General features: G+C 34.0%; 1 protein-coding gene across 1 annotated transcript; it reads right to left on the minus strand.

Annotated features, from left to right (window-relative positions):
- Positions 1-8,923: 8,923 nt before the first annotated feature.
- Positions 8,924-9,361, minus strand: LOC145630373 (uncharacterized). The gene has a single exon (XM_081682639.1). The coding sequence runs from the start codon at positions 9,359-9,361 to the stop codon at positions 8,924-8,926; it is 438 nt and encodes a 145-aa protein (XP_081538765.1).
- Between the last annotated feature and the right edge of the window lie 6,405 nt (positions 9,362-15,766).

A 15,766-nucleotide genomic window follows, 5' to 3' on the forward strand; every position in this document is an offset into this window, starting at 1 on the left:
GAATATGTCGAAATCGTCCTCAACTAGGAATGCAACAACATTCACCGTAACTCCCGGACAGTATGATCCAGATAATTTCGGTAGATTGATAGCTTCGAGAGGGGAAATTCGTGATAGAGACGTCCATATGGCTTTGAAGAACGACTTGATCGAGCATTTATGGGCACAGTCTATGAGGTCCGATGAAAATTAAACATTTCAGTTATTTTTAAACTTATGTTTGTTATTTTCTTTGCTATTTTTATCAACGTAATTCATGGTTTTTTTTTTATTCGTGTCGTTTAATCAATGTATTTCATGTTTTTAATCAATGAATTTTATGTTTTTGAATTCGTCTCGTTTAATTAATGTGTCGGTTAATAGAACGATCTATTATTAATTATTATTAACAACATTTTCAACAATAATAATAATTAAGTATATTAATAAATATATGTAATTTGAAAAAGGAATAAATGGTGGGGTATATGTAAGTAGGAGAGAGAAAGTGGGAAAGGATACTCATTGATGTTGGAAATTTTTAAGGGAAAGGATGAGTAAAAGGATGGAAATAGTGGGAAGTGATGTGGAGGAAAGAGAAAGTGATGTGTCAAGTGTAGGAAAGGAGAGAGAAACCGAGAAAGGATATAAGTATCCCCAACACTAATGATGCTCTTAACCACCACTTAATAAGTTAATAGTAATTTTTCTGCTTTGACAAAAATTGATGACTGGGCAAAGTTTAGGGAAATAAATGATGAATTGGCAAAAAGATTGAAAGCTTAGGGACCTTGCACAGGTGATGTAACACACTAACACTAAATTTTAAAAAATTGTGAAAGTTTAGCGACATATAAGCATAGGTGGCATAATTGATTTTTTTTTTTTTAAAAAAAAGCATAGGTGGCATAAGACATATTTCCTAGCAAAGTTATTGTGAAAGTTTATCACCTTAATATTGACGGGTCATATTTTTCAATTAAATACTAAAGTTTAGGGACCTTAATTACTCTGTGCCTTTTTTCTTTCCTTTCTTTTATAAGCAGATTTACATAGTGATTTTATCATTTTTTCACCCAGAAAATACATATTTAATTCATCCATAAAAAATTTGAAGTTAAAGAAAACAGAAAACCATAGCTTACAGTTTAAGCTAATAAATCCCGAGTCATTAGATATATTAGCTATGGCTATATACCTAAAAACATTTTACATCGACCCACTTTGACAAATGTATGCGAATTATATATAAGAATGGAAAAATTAGCCTCAACACTCTAAACTATGCCTTTAGTGCACCCAACACCCTATACTTTGTGTAGAAGCCAAAATACCACAAACTAATAAATAACTTGGTGTGCAAAGTGGCCTTTAGTGAGCATTCCGACCACTTTACTATTTTCACTAGGGTCGGTGAACTTTCAATTTTTTTTTTTTAAATATAATTAATTTTTATTTTTTGATTTGTGTGCCGATAATGTTTCATTTAGATTTTCGATGATCAATTTTGCTCTTACAGAATGAATTGAGCTCAGAATAAGCAAAAGAAAAAATATATATATAAATGACTCATTTTATGTGTCAAGAAATTTCTCCATTTACGTTTCATTATTTTTTAAGTGGCGAAAAATGCTTAAGTAAGGTTTCGTGTTGAGAAATATGCCTTAAATTGGTGACCAAGTAGGTACACATGTAGACTATTGTACACGATCGTGTATTCAGTGTTATTATGTACTCTTCAATATACAAGTCCATGTGGTTTATGACTTCATGGTATATGGTCGTGTAGTTTCTCTACTACAAGATTTGTCACACGATCGTGTGATTCAGGGTACACGACCATGTAGATGGGCGCACTATTTCACTGCGCGATATACAAGGCCATGTGGGTCAAGGTACATGGCCGTGTGGTTTTGGTTTGTGTGGTTATTAATTGGGCTTTGGCCCAAATCGGTTTCTATTTTAGAGAATTCTATATATACCCCTTAGGGCTATTTCCTAGTCGTGACAATCATAAGTTGAGTGATTATTCAGAAATCTGAGAGTCTTTTGTGTATTTCTCATCTGTGAGATCTGATAGAGATAACATTAGAAATCTGATAGACAATCAAGTTGTTTCTGTGATTGGTCTCAAGTCTGTTCTGAATATGTAATCTGTATTCCCCAGGATCAATAAAACTATTACTCTCGCTTGCCCGTGGACGTAGCCAACATACTGTTGGTGAACCACATAAATATGTGTGTTATTTATTTATTTTGCATTCATTAATTTGTTTTTTCTCACATCCGTTATAACAAGTGGTATCAAGAGCCAAGGTTCAGGGCCTAGGGTTAAATTTTGGTGAGAAAGATGTTTGGCATGAATGTGACAATTGATAAATTCACAGGGAGGAATAGTTTTAGTCTGTGACATATCAAGATGCGGGCTTTGTTGAAGCAACACGGGCTATGGGCGCAGTTGAAGAAGAAGTCAACGGATCCTATAACCGCTGAGATGGCAATCTTGGAGGAAAAGGCACATTCAACAATCATGTTATGTCTGGAAGACGATGTTATCACCGAGGTCGCGGAGGAGGAAATCGCATCGGGTATGTAGTTGAAGCTAAAGAGTCTATACATGACGAAGTCTTTAACCAACAAGTTGCTGCTATTGAAGCAACATCTGTTCGGCCTGCGAATGTCTGAAGGTACATCCCTTAGAGAACACTTAGATTAATTAAATACGATTTTGTTAGAATTGCGTTATATTGATGTTAAGGTGGAGGATGAGGATGCTGCCTTAATTCTGTTAGTGTCTTTGCCAGTATCATATGAGAATTTTGTGTAGTCTTGTATTATTGGTAAAGAGACAGTGTCTCTAGAGGAGGTTAGATCTTCTCTCCATACTAGAGAGTTGTGCCATAAGGCGTCTAGTACAGGTACAGATGATCAAGTTACTGGATTAGTAGCCACTAAAGGTAGTGGACAGGGGAATTCGAGGAGAAAATCCAAGAAATCGTATTCTAGGGGTCCTAAACCTAGTGATGTCTATAATTACTGTAAGGAGAAGGGGCATTGGAAATCTGAATGTCCCAAGAAGATGAGACAACAAGAAAATTCTAAGTCTGCAGATATTACAGATGGAGGCACCTGTTCAGAAGAGGGTTATGTCTTGATTGTTGATGAGCGTGCGCATCAATCTAATGTGTGGGTTCTAGATTTGGGGGCGTCTCATCATATGTGTTCACGTAGGGAGTGGTTTACGAACTACAAACAGGTTGATGGAGGTGTTACTATGGCCAACAACGAAGTCTGCAAAACAGTTGGTATAGGGTCCATCAAAGTTCGAACACATGATGGTAAATTATGTATGTTGAACAATGTTAGGCATGTTCCATAGGTCACGAGGAATTTGATTTCATTTAGTCTTTTAGACAGAAAAGGGTTCAGTTTCAAAGGTGAAGATGGAGGGTTGTATGTCTACAAGGGTTCAAAGATAGTTCTGAAAGGTGTTAAACGGGAGACATTGTATGTGTTACAAGGGTCTACATTATCTGGTTTGGAGTCTGGTGCTGTCACATCATCTGTTTGTGGTAGTGTTGAGAAACATGTGGAGCATAGAGTCACTCTGGGTGGTCCACGTCTGGAAAAGATTAGTCAACACACACAATATGAAAATGAATCTGAAGCACCACAGTCTTCACCGTTGAAATTGGGTCAGCCTAGTTTGGCTCTTGGTCAGCAAGTAAGCTTTGGGAACACTCCCAAAGGAAAGGTCGGGAAGACAAGGTGGCTTTTACATTATCTGTTGGAGAGGTGGATATATCTGAGTCGTCCAAGGGAGGTATTTCTAGTGCTAGGAAGAAGCATTATTGGCAAGCCGTTTGTTTGAATCTGGTTCCGCAGAGTAAGTCACAAGCTAAGGTTGCTTGGACTTACAAACTATTCGAAGTTGTTAGTAGCCCTTAGGGGCTAGTCTATGCCCGACGAAGCAAATCTGGTCTAATGCTCGATGGAGCAAATCTGGTGCCTAGCGGAGGTAAATCTGAGGAAGGAGAATCTGTTTCTAGTTATCTGTGTTATGTTATATCCATCCATTTTTCTAGTACATTTGGCATCGTGTTTGATGCATCTGGTACATCAGTTTTATTGTGAGGGGATTCAAGTCAAGGTGGAGATTGTTGAGAAATATGCCTTGAATTGGTGACCGAGTAGGTACATGATCATGTAGTCTATTGTACACGATCTTGTATTCAGTGTTATTATGTACTCTTCAATATACACGTCCATGTGGTTCATGGTACATGGTCGTGTAGTTTCTTTATTACAAGACTTGTCACACGATCATGTGATTCAGGGTACACGACCGAATCACACGATCGTGTAGATGGGCGCACTATTTCACTGCGCGATATACACGGCCATGTGGGTCAAGGTACACGGCCGTGTGGTTATTAATTGGGCTTTTGCCCAAATCAGTTTCTATTTTGGAGAGTTCTATATATACCCCTTAGGGTTATTTCCTAGCCGTGACAATCATAAGTTGAGCGATTATTTAGAAATTTGAGAGTTTTTTGTGTATTTCTCATCTGTGAGATATGAGAGAGATGACATTAGAAATCTGAGAGACAATAAATCTGTTTCTGTGATTGGTCTCAAGTCTGTTATGAATCTGTAATCTGTATTCCCCAAGATCAATAAAACTATTACTCTCGCTTGCCTGTGGACGTAGCCAACATACTGTTGGTGAACCACATAAATATGTGTGTTATTTATTTATTTTGCATTCATTAATTTGTTTTTTCTCACATCCGTTATAACGTTTCGGCTACATCTCTAACAAATAACTTAAGTAATTAATTAATACATAATCCTTAATCATTATATTTGAGAGGGTGCACCTTAGCTTATTCCCAAATGCATACAAAAAATAAAAAAATTGGGATGGATACCACCAATTTTTGTTCAAAGGTTGATTAGTTTTGTACATGTTTTGAGTAATAATTCTAGAACAGTAGAACGTAGAACTTCTAGTCGTACGAAGGAGAATTTGTCAAGCCTACATGAATCTACTCCTAACTGATAATTAATCGGTGGAAAAAGGGTATAATTTCGTTATGATTCTGTCTTTCATAGAATCTTTCCAAGTTATAACTAATAGAATATAAAACTTGCAAGACTTCATTTTCCTGAAATAATAATTACAAGACTTTTATTAATTAAACTAGGTGTTAATTAAATGTGACTGGAACGACAAAATCACAAAACTGAGATCATGTAATAAAACCATGGTCCAACCACCTTACTTTGTTAAGCCAACGTTGACTTAGCCGCTTCCCTAAGCCAATAATGGTCCATGTTATGAAGAAGACTATTATTCCAACAAAGTAAATTTGAAGAAATCATTTTATGAAGACTATGTTGGTTATCATTAAAAAGTCTAAATTGAACACATTTAAGGTGTTTAGTTATTACTAGTTGAAGAAAAAAAATGGTAAGATTAACTTCATTTTATTATCCCGCAAATTTTTTCTTCGTGCATGTTTTTTGTGGTCAAAGCTTTGATGATATTCTTTATTGATTGAGAAAGGTAAAACTTTGATGATATATATAGTTTTATTATTTATAGAAGATTTTATTTGAATGTAGGATTTTACCTTTTTTTTTTTTTTTTTTTTTTTCTTCGTGTATTGAAAAGATAATACAAGTATAGTGCATCATCTTCAGTTGAATTTCTCTAACAATAATTTGATTAAATTAATTTACTTGAATTTATCTACACAAATTTGAACATAGAATATATATATTGCTCTTGTGTAATGAACTTGGATTGCCACAATGTTTCTTAACTAAATTGAAAATAGTATACACCTTTAATTTAACTTAATATTTAAATAAAATTATTTAACTTATAATTTGTACAAACTTGGTAGGGAGGCCATAGACTCTGAATTGAGTTGAACCTTAGTAAATCTATGTGTGCTATATTGTTGCTTTATGTTTTTGCTATGTAGAATAGAGATGTATGTATTGAAAAATTTGTAAAGCACTTCATCTGTTATCATAGTCACTTTAACATTACCTTTTAATCTGAGTATCAACTATACATTCAACTGTTATGAACTCTAAATCATGCATTTAAACTAATTTGTGATTTATATAAGAATAAATATTGTGTTGTGGATATTTGTTGAAATCGTCTAAATTAATATTGTATTAATAATTGTTATAATTTTTACTTAGAAGGGAGTGTATGTTTGGCATTTTTTTTTTTACATCATGTGGCATTCTCTTGTTTATGAGCATGTTGGTCTATTCTTTAACTGGGAAGCACCCTACCAAATGGGCATTTCTCTTTAACTGCTGGTAGCACCATCTTTATGAGCATGCTTATGAACATATTGGTCTATTCTTATTCTTCCTCTTCTCATGAACCCACCTTACAAATGAGAATATCTAGCTTGCCTTAAAAACTGAACTCATCTTAATCACAATAAAATCATGCACTTGTAACAAATAAATGCAAGAAACATGACTATAGATGGTAACGGATGGATCTAGCCAAGGCTCTAATGGATCCAAATTCATATCCGTTTTTCTAAATTAGATCCAGATCCGGCCCATAAAAATAATTCAACTTGTTAATTAGTCAAATAATAAATTAACTAAATTTATCTATAGATGAAGAAAACATCCACTTTGCGGGAGGCAAAAGATGCATGGGATTTCTCATGGAGTCATGGTGTGTGGTGAGATTTGACCCAAGAGAAATGAATCCTCTATTGAATTGGTCAACGAATATGCAAAGATGACAGTTGAGATCGGACATCATTTCTAGGAACATTAAATTTAAATGCTTGTCTTATTTTATATTATCAAATATCTACAAAGCAACATGCCATGTATCACAAATTATTTTTCTGACGCAGGAAAATAAAATTAAAAAAAAATAAAAAATCTATTGGTCCAATTTTAGTGTGCACCTAATCGAGCCACAATGCCGCATATAATTAGTTGGATATTTAAATTGTGATTAACAATTTTTATTTTGATTGTCAAAAAAAGTTATTTTGATCAGAACTTTTATTTGATTTAAATGAGATATAATGTGAAATCTTGGAAGATTGAATTATTTATAAATAAGACACTTGTTCACTTCACCTTAAAAAAAAATACCCAGTAAAAATAATTTCAGCTCAGTCAAAATAAGTCCAGTTCAGAAAAATTGATTTCAGTGCAGTAAAAATAATTTCAGTTCTGTAAAATTAATTTTAATTTCAGTTCAGTAAAAATCAGTAACTTCAAAGAAGAAATATAATAAAAATTCAGTAAAAATAATTTCAGTTTACCAAAAATAATTTCAGTTCAGCAAAAATAATTCCAGTTCAGTAAAATTAGTTTCAGTTCAGTAAAAATAATTTAATTTCAGCAAAATAATTCAGTTCAGTAAAAATAATTTCAGTTCAGTAAAAATAAGGTGAAGAGAACGGGGCCAAATGAATCTTTTTCGGAAATAAAATCAGACAAATCAAATATAATAAAAGGAAAAAAAGATAAGTGTACTAAATAAAATTGGAGCATAATGATGTATACATCTCAGATTGTGTCCTACTATGTTTCGTTGAGCTTTTTAACTTGCCACTTTATCCTTTTAACTTTTTTTTAATGAGAAATTTTTTAAAAAGTAAGTAAGATACGGCAATAAATAAATAATAGGGGGTTCTTCATATATAGCTCATTGTTATACATAGATACATGGCACAATGTTGTTTTGTGATAATACCAATAATGTATCACAAAGTAAGTGTATTATGATATAACAATATATAGAGTTACATATATATAGATAAAACAATGCCAAATTAAAGTAAGTGTGTTGTGATATATAACATGCCAATAATATATCATTGTTATATATAGCTCATTGTTATATATATATATATATATATATATATATATATATATATATATATATATATATATATATATATATATATATATATATATATATATATATATATATATATATATATATATATATATATATATATATGTGTGTGTGTGTGTGTGTGTGTGTGTATGAGTGCGCGCGCGCGCTAAGAGAACATCACGAAGGGCTAATTTGGTTTGGGAAAGGGTTGTGTGACCATAATCGATAATAGGAATGCGGTGACCATTGCCAACTAAAATATAATTATTAGTGCTCAAATTAAACAAGGGCATGAGATTACCTGAGTTATTGGTCATGTGAGAAGATGCACCCGAGTCCATGTACCATCCATCATTTGGGGTTGCCAAGGTCATGGTTGAGAAAGCATTCCCGAGATTCGTAGGAGTCATTAAGGGGCCATAACCATTAGGGGCAGCCACGTACGCCTTTTGTTGTGTTTGAGATGCGGTAGGTGAGGGCTGGGCCTGGCCGATAGTACCCTGCTGCCCATAGTGGGGGTGAGGAAAAGGAGGGGCAGCCCACCTTTGTGGATAGAACCATTGTTGAGGCCAAGGATAGTGGCCTGATTGTGGTGGGCCGGCCCATTGAGGTGCCCCACTTTGATTGTTGTTCTCACCTTGTTGATTTGGTTGAGCAAGAGAGTTGCTCTTTGATGAAGATTGTCCCCTGCCTCTGCCACGACCACGACCGGAACCTTTGCCGCCCCTCTCTGACCCGCGACCGGAGCTGCGACCACCCGAGCCTCCGCCGCCTTGGCTACCGCCGCAAGTAGGTGAGTTTTGTGGGGCATTAATAGGCACCGATTCAGATTGTTGGGAAACGAAAGATTGTGCTGGAGCCGACGAATCACTGGAACACCTCGTCTCCTCCAAAAGAAGACGAGATCTTGCTGTCTCAAACCTCGGAAGAGGTTCGGTTTGGGCAAGCATTGCGGAAACGGTGTCATAATCTGTGTTTCGGAGTCCGGCAATAAGGCGCATCACCAACATCTGTTCGGAAACCGGATGATCAACACTAGCAAGTTGATCTTAGAGATGGCAATTCATCTGTGAATTGCTTTTCAAGATAAAGAGCCCGAGTCGCTTTATTGTCCTGAAATATCGCCTTGATTTTGTCCCAAACTTGTTGAGCCGTGTCACCCTTTGCAAGAACCGTATCGAGAAGATAGGACGAGATTGTGTTGTAGATCCACTGCTTGACAATGGAGTCAAGGCGCTGCCATAGAGGGTCAGAAACTCCGGTTGGCCGCGATGTTTTCGAGTTAATATGGTCTAGCACATTATAGGCGTGAGCATGAACTTCGAACAATTCCTCACAATTAGAGTATTTTGCAAAATGTCGATCAAGAATTAAGGGTATGCAATTCTTGATGTTGCTCACAGAAAGCGCCGGGTGGAACTCAGGTGGTGACGGTGGACCAGAGTCGTGAGTCTGATCATCGTCTTTAGCCATGGTGTTGGGACGTTACTGCTAAGAAAGGAAAGAAAGAGATATGTGCGTGAATGCGGAAGGAGTAAGCACAGATCCCAAGAAAAAGTAAAATTAAAACCTAAGTTGTGATACCATGTTAGATTCCGGGAAAACTCCTCAGATTGGAGTGTGTACCATTGATTAATATATATAGAGGTTTACAAGGGTCGTGATCCTATTATAATAAGGATACGAGGTATAACAGAATATATATAAAATTATCCTACCCTGCGACAAATATTATCGTAAATATATACATATTAATAATATCATAATACACTTACTATGTTATTATAACAACATGCCATACATAGAAATAGAGAGGAAACGAAAGCAATTAAGCAAGTACTTTATGCTGATTAAGGGTCTGTTCACATTTACTTAACTTCATTTCAGTTCAGCTCCAATCAGTTTAGTTTAGTTCAATTCAGATCCTAATTTTCCTCTCTCATAAAATATTCAGTTCATTTTAGTTCAGCTCATCTCCAATCAATTCAGTTCCGTTCAGATCAATTCATTAAATGTGAACAAGCCCTAAATTTATAATTTTGTAATATTTGCATTAATGATTATAGGTATAGGTCATGCATATGAATTTTAACATCTTGTACCCGTGTCTCCTATTTTGAGATTGACGTTTTCCCGTATTCGTTTCTACCCGTATCAATGTCAGTACCCGTTCTCGTGCAACTTAGGTTTATATATCTTATCTAATACTCCCTTCGTATTTTATTAATTACTTGCTCCTTTCTTTTTGTAGTCGTATTTAATTATTTGATCCACTTTTCTTTTACGACCATATTCTTTTACTTGTTCTACTTTCCTTTTATGGCCGTATTTTATTATTTAATTTACTTCGATTTTTTAGAAACCTTTTACTATTTTTGATAATTTCATTTCTCCTACTAGACCTCGCAATTATCATACTTCAATATTTTTATTTTCTCTCTCTTCTCAAATCCCTATCATACATTATTCGTCCAATAACCCTTCCATATTTTACTCCCCACTTTAAATTAGAACAAGTAATAAAATATGTATAGTGGCGGAGCTAAGTAGCTAGCAGGGTACAAGAGGGAACATCTGTCTCTCCACTTTGAAAAAATTTCAGCTTATAAATCCAAGGAAAAATACAGTTTTATAATCACAACTATTGGCGATTTACCTATAATAATCCCAACTAACGTCTATTTTCTAATAATCCTAACTATTGACCCAATTTTCCTCCGGCAGTCCCAGGTCACTTGCCTACTAGTGCAGGTTAAAAGCCTACGTGGCATTTGTTTTCTTGTATTTTATTTTTAAATTTGAATTCTTTGTTTTTTTCTTGTTAGTAAGCTGAGTCAGCATTTCTGTAGGGAATATTTCAAGCGTTAACCCCTAGCATGAACCCCACTGTGATCATACACTAAAGTACGGTGGCGTCCAAAGGGAAAGAAGATAGAGCAAAAGAGTCGCCAACAAGTTTTTTAGGAACTTGTAAACCGTTCACGAGGTGAAGGTTACACCCCTTAACGATCCAAGAGATCGTTAACTCCATAAGGTCTTGAACCAAACGGGGTTCGGGGATGAAGGTACAAATCCAACCTAAAAGAGATTGAACCTGCCCTAATAATAGGCCTCTACTTTATTCTGATCATATTCATGTGCGCTTTCTGACTAACATGCAATCAATAGGTTTACCCTAAACCTGTTTATCTATGTTGGTTGAATATTAATGCACAAATAAAACTATTATTGACGATCACTTGAATTATAATCATATTAACCCTAACAAGATTGTTAATTATCTTATTAAGCGTAATTACAAGTACCAATTCCCTTTAAACATGCATAAAAGGCGTGATCAAGCAATAAAAATAAATATCAAGCAACATAATAAATCATAATAATTATAACAATAATTATAATCATAAAATCATAATCATAAATCATAATTAAAATAACCATATCGATGTTAAAGCATAATACTAGCAAGATCCTAGGCATGATACTAACAAGATTAATAACAAACCCTAGCATGTCACTAAACAATAAGAATCAAAGCTTTAACCCTAACATGATACTAACAATCATAAATATTAGGAAGAATACAAAAGGCAACATAACAATCATATTTAATATTAAAGTTACCCTAGACATGATACTATGAATAAAAATAACAATCTAAACACGATTCCTACATCATAATATTAATAAAGCAATTAAAGCACTTACTTTGATGTCTCGTACCTCTTTCTAATAACAAAATACACACGTTAGTGACTTCAAGGAAAATAATAAACAAAATAATTAAATTAAATAATTGAAAGAGAGATTTGGGACCAAACCCTCAGAAATTAAACCTTTCACGTCTAGGGCGAAGGCAACTTCGAATTTTTATATTTGAGAAGGCTTGTTTAGAAAAGAGAGAGAGAGAGAGAGAGAGAGAGAGAGAATTGGTAGATTGTAGATGATTGTGGGTGAATGAAAACGGAGTTTTTACGACGTTATTTATAGAAAAATCAACCAAAAAGATAGAATATCAAAAAACAGAGTTCTGACGCAAAAAACTAAGCTGGCGCCAAACGCTGACCTTGGCGCCAGACGCCAAGGCTAGCGCCAGGCGCCAATCGTAGCGTCAAGCGCTATAGCTGGCGTTTGGCGCTGACTCAGAAATTCACGCGTTTTCTTAAAATCAGATAGAAATTGCCGTACAGGAGGATAAAATCGTATTTTTCTTCAAAAATGCTCTTTGATTTTAATTAAAACTCTAAAAAGTCAACAAAAGTCAATTTATCAATGCTAATTGAATTAGGAATGAAAAGAACCTTCTAGAAGAATTTAGAAGACTAAAATCATTCCTAATTGCATTAAGAATGATAAATCCATATTAGGCCCTCCTCTAGATCATTGGGCCGCACATAAGACTCAAACCGGGCCCAGTTCAGTAATTTGGCCATAACTTCCTCAATATTCATCGGAATTGGGCTTATAATATATCGTTGGAAAGGTCTTTTCAAGCCCTATCCAACTACACTGCTATTAGACCCATATCATGGACCAACCAAACTGGATTGACTGTTTTCTTAAAATAGGTTTTCAAAAACAGAGAGAAAAGAAAAGAAATTAAAACTATCCGCAACACTAAACTTTCCACACTTTCACTTCATTCGATTATGATTCGACGTGAAAGTTACTCATCACTGGGTTTGGTTTTGGGGAGACACAAATGGGTGTCTACACTTTCCTAATTTTTTTTGCCCGTTTCTTCTCTCTTCTGTCATCTATCCTCCTCTCCCCTGTTATTTCCTATTTTTTTTCTTTCCTCTTCTTTTGAATTAACCATGGCTACTAGAAGGAATCAATTTGATGGGTCCCCAGCATCATCTTCAAGCTTTAAGGGAGGATTGTATGCTACCACGAGATGCAATCGTGGGCTAGATGCGGTTGTGCGTACGGTGAAGAAGGGCCTTAATATTGGTTGCAAATTCTTTGGTTGCCCTAAATGGTCTGTAAGTTAATTGATTGTTTGTTTATTGAATTTTAGTTTTTGTTGTTGGTAAATTAATTGTTGTAATGTTGAAGGTTGAAGTTGAAATCTGATTGAAATTAGGGTTTTTGTGAAATTATACAGGATACAGAGTGTAATTTCATGAAGTGGGTTGATTGTACCAATGGAGATGACTTGCGATTTCAGATCTTTGAAAGGGAAACAACTATAGTTGAATTGGAGATGCAAAAGAGTATATTAGAAGACAAAGTGCGAAGGTTGCAAGGAAAAAAGGGAAATTATGAAGAAGTACAAGAAATGAAAGCTGAAGTTAGACAACTACAGATTGAGCTAATGAGGTCTTCAAGGAATGAATACAATTTAACAATGGCTCTGTTTTGTTCATGGTTATTCTTTGGCATTGTGGTGTTGATGTGCAAGTAGTGTATTGTAGTGTCAATTATTGTTTAGTGGCAATAATCTAAGTAGCTTAGTATTTTGACTTTGAATTAATCTGTGATGTTGTAGGCAGTTAACAATGTTGTTTGTAACCTTTGCCTTTTAATGCAATGAAATAAAGTTTGGTTTATGCAATGAAATAAAGCTTGGTTTCAAAACATTAGCATAATTGTGTAATACTTCATAAATTACTAAATTTGAAGAGTCATGATATGCCATACAAAAGTACCCAAAATCCAAAATAACTAGCCAATTCACCATTATTAACATGCTTGAAGAGCCCACTATGCCAAAACTTCATAGTGATATATTAAATCACACATTTCAACCTAACAATTACAACAATAATTCACAATTACTAACACACCCAGCAATAATCAACAATAAACCCTAACATAATGAATACATTAAACCACAAAAAACAACAATCAAAATTGATTATAATTTACAAATTATCACAACCCAGAACAACTAACCACATGCACACATAATTATACTCAACAGTCACAATTCATCGCATCAATATGCAACATAAATCGACAATCTTTGCGAAATTAAACAAAACTAAGGTTTACTTGAGAGCAGCTTCACTTCACTTCTTCAATGGCGTCGCACCTTTATCCCTATAAATGGAAACGCAATTTCGCTGGATTTTTGCCAATTTTGGAGACTGAATTCTGGTTGAAGAAGTTAATTCGAAGGAGGAAGTGTTAATGGCGGGATTTAATTTTTGTAGAAGGTGGTTGAGGGTGATGACGTGGCTTCAAATTTGGGTGGGAAATGAAAAATGAGGAAGGTCAACTAAAGTTTTTGTCCAAGTCAATAATCCTTAAGGGAAAAAAAGGGGGAAAAAAAAAATCTGGGGAAAGGTTAACTTGGCAAATCGGTTTTCAGTCAACTAGGACTGCTAGAGGAAAATTGGGTCAATAGTTAGGATTATTAGAAAATAAACGTTAGTTGGGATTATTGTAGGTAAATCGCCAATAGTTGGAATTATTAAACTGTATTTTTCCTAAATCTATTTGTGTGCAATAACAAAACATAAGAACAAAGATGGTGCAGTGATTTTAAGTCTACTATATTGTCATCGAAATTAATTTTTTTTATCAAATTATAGGTAGGGTCTTTTTATTTACCAATCTTGTCAATTGACCCATCAATATATCAAACATATGTATTAAGAAATGTTTCATACATAACAACACTACAAATTAGTCCGCAAGAAAAATGGGGAAAGATAATGATTTTTCCATTGACATCCATGCATGCATGTTCACTTATTCAGCATATGATTCGTCTTCTATATATCTTTAAAGGACATTAGGATTATTTTATCTGCTTTTTACAGTTGGCAAATATATTTACTAAGGCGAAGAGAAATCAACAATTTGAATTTCTCCATTGCTAGTTGGCATGTAATTTGCATACTCCAATTTGAGGATGGATCTTTACGTCTATATTACTTCATTTGTTTTAATATAAATGTCGCATTCAATGCAAAATTTTGACTTTACATTATTAAAATTGATGTTTTAAAGGTAAATACTTCCTCCATATTTTAATAAGTGTTACACTTATCAAATGTGGTCATGTTTTAATAAGTGTCACACTTTAATTTTTTACCAAAAAAAAAAAAAAAAAAAAAAAAAAAAAAAAAAATTATACTCCCTCCGTCCCTTAATATATTTCTTGTTTGTGTTTTTTCACGGTATTTAAAAAATATGATGAGAACGTAAATAAAGTACATTAATAAAAGTAAAAAGTACAATCATAGACAAAAGTTAGAGAGAAAAAGTGGAAAAAAGTACTTCCTCCGTTCTATTAATATTGCAACAATGGACTTTTTGCACCATTCATCACTCTTGTTTGACCATATAATATGATTTAATTTATACGTTAAGCAAAATATAGTCATGTGGGATCTTATTGGATTCGTCTCATAAAATACTTTCACAATATTAACTTTTTATAATTTTTACTCTTACACAATTATACATATTTAGCATATAAAATATGTTTTGGGATGTGTAATTTCATCCTTGTTGCAATATTAATAGAACGGATGAAGTATAAGGCATGTGCAAAATTCAAGGTAATTAGGAAGAACAATGAATAATGTTAAAAAAGTGATGGTATAATGGTTTTTACATACTATCCAGAAATAGAATTAGGACCAATATTTTGGTTCTCCAAAATAGGAAAACAAGAATTATATTATGTGACGGAGGAAGTATATTTTAATATTATATCTTTCTTCTCTCATAGTCCTTATCCAAACTCACTAATTCCGCCGTCCTTTTATTATATGTCTGTATTTCTTTTTTGGGTGATCAAAATTAATTGTCTGTTTCTATTTATAGGTTGTACTTTTTTACAATATTATTCTCTTTTTGATAATTTGTCATCCTTTTTCTTTTCTTTTTTTTGTACTTTAACATCAATTTCCAATTCTTTCT

The sequence above is a fragment of the Chenopodium album genome, chromosome 1 (genome assembly GCF_948465745.1).
Source record: "Chenopodium album chromosome 1, dcCheAlbu1.1, whole genome shotgun sequence".
Lineage (NCBI taxonomy): Eukaryota > Viridiplantae > Streptophyta > Magnoliopsida > Caryophyllales > Amaranthaceae > Chenopodium > Chenopodium album.